At 37.7% G+C, this 6948-nt stretch overlaps 1 protein-coding gene across 1 annotated transcript in view; it reads right to left on the bottom strand.

The window, feature by feature from the left end:
• Positions 1 to 6948, bottom strand: part of GALNT11 (polypeptide N-acetylgalactosaminyltransferase 11) — a 47251-nt gene that overhangs the window by 15124 nt on the left and 25179 nt on the right. The window contains exons 7-9 of the mRNA XM_009322492.1: positions 6562 to 6679; positions 4568 to 4720; positions 1778 to 1996 (exon numbers count right to left, since the gene is read on the bottom strand). Of these exons, the coding sequence (XP_009320767.1) occupies positions 1778 to 1996; positions 4568 to 4720; positions 6562 to 6679 (490 nt within the window). The remainder of the gene's footprint in view (positions 1 to 1777; positions 1997 to 4567; positions 4721 to 6561; positions 6680 to 6948) is intronic.

The following is a 6948-nucleotide window of genomic DNA, read 5'->3' on the forward strand; positions in this document are numbered from 1 at the left end:
CCCAGAGACTTCTAGGAGAGATCTCATTTTCATCATTCCTCACTCAACAGAAGGCTTTCAAACCATACAGCTACATGAGTTCTATATGATTTTTGTCCTTGTTTTTATTGGCCACGATGATCAGCATTTGATAACACTGTTAAGAACTGTCGCAATTTGTGATCATTACAGTTCTCTCCAGCTGTCAAACCAGCACTTATCTCTGGCCCAATTAGTTTTTGAGAATAAGCTGGGATTTGGAGTGATTCATCCCGAATCCTGAAGAGTCTGGCATGCAATGGTGACATTGGCTGATCGTTCTGTTCCTTGTAGGCATCTGGAAATAGTTTATACAATCACCAGAGCCAAAGCTGACTCTCTCACACAATGCTGGGTATCATTCTTGAACCCCGGATAACCAAGCCAAGGAACTGCATTTTTCTGTGTCTTGTCTCCCCCTTCTTAAAGGGTGCACAAAGTTTTTCTCCAAATTAAACCATGGGAAATTATTGCTAGGAAGATTTCCCCTTAAGTGTTGTTTAGGGATTCAGATCCCTTAGTAGCCTCCCCCACATCAGCAATTCCTTAGTTAAACCCCCGTCTGAAAGCAGAAAGCTATTAAATTTAATAAAAAATTAAAAAAAAAAAAAAAGATCTGAGTAGGGGAATAACAGCATTTAACAACTAGGGGAATCAGCCCATTTTATCAGTTTTATTCAGGGAAACTACACGTTTGCCTTAATAAATAACTTTTCAGCTTGGCTAGGATACAATTATAAAAATACTGCACAAATTGTGGATTCCCATATAGCTGCTTCCAAGAAGAAAATGTAATTATGTCAATAGGTTCTGCATGAACTCAGGTCCTCCAGCCTGAACCTACTTGCAGGACCAGCAACTGTCAACAGCTACTGCAGACTGTGCTGCCTTATGGAGAGGGCTACATTCCTACTTAATGCTTCCAATTATTGAGCTAGAAGGGAATCTGCCAACCATAATCCATGTGCACATGAAATAGTTTATTCGGAGGTCTTCTCGTTCACAGAGAAGACCTTGAGAAAGCTGTCTCAGGTTTGAAGTTATCCATTATTTTGGGGAAACGTAAAAAGCACGTATCAGACAAATTTGGCACTGGAGAGAACGGATGCAACTGTATGCTGGCTTTGCCTGCATACAAACCCATAAACGTAGGTGTCCCATAAACATGGGTGTCAAAGCTAAGGCATGAATTTAATCGTGATTTCTTTCATGAATACACGTAAAAATATCTCTCTTCTACTTTGAAGGAAAAAGGAGCAAAACTCTTTTTGTTCATTATCTAACAGTCAAGACTAGAAAAGCCATCATCAGTCTCAGATGCAAATGTTCATCTTTGCAGAAAATTATCCTGCAAAAGCAATAAGTTTGGAAACTAATTTCATTGTAGTCTTATCATAAACCAACAGAGCATGAATATTTGAGGCCAAATTTCTCTCTACCCAAATCCATCTTCAGAACGAACACCATAAAAGCGCATTCTAAAGACATCAAAACTTCAGAACTCAGAGCTTGGAGGTAAGAAACCTCACTAAATAGTATCTAGTCTGAAGATGACCTGAAACATAGATCAGAGTGAAACTGATTTGCATTTGTCTAAAGACACCAACTCTGGTATTTTCAAGACAGCTTGTTGCAAAACTGAAACTCTATGCTCCATGGAAACGGACTATTTTTCTTGTATTTGAGCAAATCTTTCAGAAAGAATCTCAAAATAGTTAGAAAAACAGAATTCTATATTTTTTAAGAGAGTTTATCTTACCCTTCCACGCTGGATTATTTTCGGTCGTTTCTGTGCTCTATTAATAAAAACTGGCTGTGGAGCTTTGGCATTGGGCCCAGATATTTGCATCTCAGGATAGATATTATCTAAATACCACTTAAATGACTTGCAGTTCAATCTTTTTCTCAATTCTACACGGTCGGTAATATTTCCATAGTTCCTCATCCTTAGCTCGGGTCTCAAAGCAAAATACTGCTCCTGTATTTAAGAGAAACAGGTTGGGGGCAAGGGGAGAAGAATTTCAGATTATTGATTTCCAACTTTTTCCTGTTTGCAGAACTCCCAAAGTTTCATTTCATTTTGCTGGTGCTTTCAACCATTAAGTTTGACACTGGCATTAGGAAATTCCAGTGTTTAGATTGCCACAGGAGGCGAGATTTCTCTTGCCTAACTCTGAGCTAATCTTTCTAGACTGCTTTTTTTGATGAAGACACTCCTAGGGCATGAATCTACTGACCCTTCTTAGATGCCAGCTCGAGGAGGAAACAAATCAGCCCTACACTCCATTGGCAATAAAGGCATCCTAGAGTCATTAGGTCAGAAACAGAGGTGTATATTGTCACCATCCTCATCTGGCCAAGGTGTCTTTAAATTAGTTTGATTGTCCAATTGATTGTTTTCATTGTTGTGGGGTTCAAGCGTATTTTGTCTTCCACAATTTCCATCCTTCCAACTTTACAACTTACCAGGACAAAAAAAATTCCATATCAGAATAAACCTACAAATGAGACTATCTTGTGAAGTTCAGTGGGACCATGCATTTATTCACATGAAGAATCAGAACTGTCACCTGGGCTTTCTGTGAAGCCCGGTTTTTTCCATTCACCTGCGTTATATCCAGAAAGGCTCCTGCCATGTTATTTTTTCATGTTCTAATTTATGATTATACTCAGAATTGTACCTGGTTAGGCAAGGACAGATTAAGATTCCAGCTCAACCTTATGTGCTGTTCAACTCTAATGCAGAGACAATGGGGACAAACAGGAATTCATGAATGTACAATGTGGCATGAATACTGTTACCAAAACCAAAAGAAAAATCCCCTTGTAGAGTTTTTAATTCCAGCTATGTTTACATAGAAAAGGCATTGCATTCACACATTAACTAGTTTACTAGATATTATTTAGAAATCAGTTTTCAGGGCACTGAGCCCTGAAATTTGTTGGATTAATCTCTAGTAGACATCTGGAATTTACTTACCATAATGTGGTTCTGACAGTTTTCAATTACCTACTGCTGTCTCTGATATTCAGATGACAGACACTGTCATCTCAAGACAAATTACACATCTGTCCTTATCAAGATCTTTGAGCATTTGGATGCGCTTGATGTATCACTGCTATTATAGTAGCAGAGGGAGGGGAAGCATTAAGTACATTGGACTGTTGGACAACTCTGAGGAAGTTTGGAGATAGACTGGACATCACCATCAGAAATTGGTCAGCTTCAAAAAAATAGCTCTGCTATTCCAATTGCCTCTTTCCTGGTTAAAGTGCAAATTTTAGTATCCTACCTTTTCTGCATTATTTATTTCCATTGTATACATGAACTTACTTTTACATTTTGCTTTTGACAGTTGTGAAAGTTTTGCTGTTTCCATTATGCAATTTTATTTATTAAATATTGATATTTACGCTTTGCTGCATAACAGGTCCTTTAAGTCTTTGTACTATTCATCATACAGTCACTTCAGTAAATGATACTGGCCCTAAATATTTGCATTACACTTATAAAAACAAAAATATTTCCAGGCTTGCCTTCCATACATAAATCTGTCATAATGACAGAGAATTACATTAGATTAGAAACAGCTGGGAAAGTTCAGGACACAAGTCTGATAAGAGACTGCTAGAATCAGCAGTTTAAGTCCTTGTTGGACAAAGCAGTATTAGCTGGAAATTATAACAAAGAATCAATTCCAAGCTTCAGAGAAAGCCATCATTAATCACAAAAACAACTGTGCCCAGACACCAATAAAAAGGAAAGCGATAGATCAAATCTACCAATGCATTATGGAGATGAAGAATGGAGATAAAAATTAATGACCCCAATAGGTTCCTCAAACTGACTGAACATCAAGATAAAGGATGGGGTTTGAAATATAAACATCTACAGAATAGAGAGTTAATAGAATATGTCTTGTACAGAAATTGTAAGGCCCACAGAAGCTGGCCACACAGCAAATCCTATGGTCTCACAAGGCAAAATGCCCTCAGGTATCACGGAGATCAGGGCTTCACAAAAACCTGACCTACATTTAAAACCATCAGTACCACGATCTGAAGACAAGGAAGGAATACACCCGCCCTTGAATCCAGAAGTCAACCCTGACTGATCTTCCAGGGCAAGGCAGACTAAGAACCAGACTGCTAATTAAAACAGAAAGCAAGCAACCAACCAACAAAATCCCTGTCTCGCCAACATGGAAGCTACCTGAAGGGATACAGCAGTAGTATATGGCTGCCACGTAACACTGATTTGGACACAAAGCAATGCAGAGCTTAGAACATATTCATCATCTTTTACTTCATTAAAAAGGCATGAAACAATCTCCTGCAGGCAGCAGAAGTAACAGGGAGTAGACTTGTGCACTCAAAAGCCAAATGACAATCCTACAGAATTTAGAAATTCGTATCAAAATTAACATTAGGAAATCAGACTACAGAAGGAAGACCCCATTAGAGATGCTAACAGACCCCACTGTGATACAGGCCTTTGACAAGCGAACCAGTTAATAACATTATTTCATGACCTAGAATTGACTCTTACCTTATATTCATCCATCCACACATGTGCCAGCCTCAGTGAGTTATGAGCCATAGTGTCCTGTCCCCCTGGTGAGCCATAGGGACGTCTTTTACGGAAAATGTGTCCCACCCTGGAGCAGGGGATGATCAGAAGTCTACCACCACACATCCAGATCTGTCCATACAAAACCAGAACACACCTTATTGTACGTATACTGACAAGGCTCACTACCTTCTTCAAGGGATACTTAGGTAGGTTTACACATGATGACGCGATTAGGTGTCAGCAACATTGTCCTACGTGTCATGCTTTCTGACAAGTTAAATTAATAAATCTTCAGGTTAGAAAAGACTATTTTTGTCATACCATTACACTTTCCATATAACACGTCATGGCTTTGACAAAACAAATAGTAAACTTTCTAAAATTTTATGCTCTAATGACCTATTAGAAAACACTGAAATATATGGGCTGGGATTCAACTTGTAGATTAAGATATCTACATTTATTTGCCTACATGAGAATTACATGTCCACACTTCCACGCTAGATAATGAAGATCAGTCAACATCATCAAGGGAGCCTGGAGAGCTTGTCAACTAAGTGTAAGCACTTATTTTACACAGCTGTTAATTTCTGTTAAGTATATGGGAACTCAGAAATACTGTTCACATTCAGATACTACATTTAGGTGCCTTAATCCAGCTCCATTGCACCCCAGATCTAGATTTCATTTACACTCTACTTCCATTTATTTTTTTTAAATTTCTTTTTAAACTTCAGCTTCCAGCAAATCATCATTATTGGCCCTTTGTTAGACTAAGGTGTTCTCTGATCTCAGAAAAATCTTCTCACATTAGCAGTTTATAATCAAGTCACTTTTAAAACTCCTCCTGGATAAGATAACGACTAAAGTTCTTAACAACTCTCCCCCAGGGAGAGGGGGCTTCCAGACCTTATAACGCTCTCCGAATATACTCCAGTTTTTCAAAGTCCTTTTTATTGAAACTGCATATTACACAGTAACAACAATAATTTCCTCACACTCCACACACTTCTACTCAGATACTTAAGAATTATATTTTCTACTGAAAACTTGAAAGATTTTATTTATTCAGTACATACCCCTTTAAAGTCACTCAAATTTATGAAATGCCAGTTCTTATTTTTGAGCTCTCATCTTGATTTCTCCAGTGACCCAATTTGACAGATTTCTCTAAAGTTTTGGGGGTTGTGTGTTTGGTTTGGGTTCTTTTTTTTTTAATGTTAACTTCACTTTTTAATCCCCTTTCCATATTTGTCATGATAGCATCTCATTTTCAGGCAGACTCTTGTCAAACCTGTTGATGAATCCACTTTACAAAAGTGAAGAGGTAACATGACACTGAGCACAAAAAGTTGGTTTTCTTTCAGTGGAGTGAGAGGGAAGATGAGATAAAATATAGGAAGCCCAATGAATTATCACTTTCAAATGTCCTGATTAGGACTTTCTCATTATTTTCCCAACCAAGCTGACTCCTTTACATGACTCTTAATTTAGTTATAAAATATTTATATTTTCAGGCCCTCAAAAAGGAGGCTGAAGTGTCTAAAAAGCCCCATACATCTAAGGAAATATAATAAGCTTACTTATTATCAATGTTGCTGTGAGCCACGCATCTTTTTAACCAGCTTGTGAAATTCATTAGACATTGCTTATAAACTCATTTCAGAAATTTGCACGATTATTCTTTTCTTATGCTTCTCTATAGGTATTGTGAAATGATCCACCAAACAAAGAAAAAGCCACAAACATTTAACTACAGAGCTCAAAATTCTCTTTCATCTTCCCATTAAAATTTAACTTGAAGATTATTGTAAAGGCAGTTACTGTGCGCTGAAGGCATCCTTCCTGGGAATGAAAGTACCAATTTCTGTGTGCAAATAGCTATTCCAGTGCTAAAAAAATTGCGCATAGGGAAGAGAAGCAGCCAGACACTGAGGTTCATACTCCAATACACATAAAAGCTAGATTACCCGAAAAGATATTTCCAGATTTTCTCCTCCCCAGATGTCCATGCCACTATCATATTGTCCAAGTTCATTAAAGTACTCACGATCCATGGCAAACAGGCCTCCAGCCATAGTAGGTGACCTAAAAAGGAATATTGAAAGAAGTTCATTTTCTTTTAGAGGAAAAAAACTGGTAATTTTAGCTGAATTGGCTAGTCTCAAAGCTTAAATTTAGACACATAATACAACTTAAATCCTGCAGACGCAGGATAGAAATCATCAGATAACACTCCTAGCCTCAAAACATTTTCAAAAACAGATCTGTAAGTAGTATTTGTGATCTTTCATTATTTCAATACCTATAAACCGTATTTCTTTGTATACTGAACTTGAGGAAAGGGGATAGGACAG

This window comes from Pygoscelis adeliae, unplaced genomic scaffold, assembly GCF_000699105.1.
Source record: "Pygoscelis adeliae isolate BGI_AS28 unplaced genomic scaffold, ASM69910v1 Scaffold123, whole genome shotgun sequence".
NCBI lineage: Eukaryota > Metazoa > Chordata > Aves > Sphenisciformes > Spheniscidae > Pygoscelis > Pygoscelis adeliae.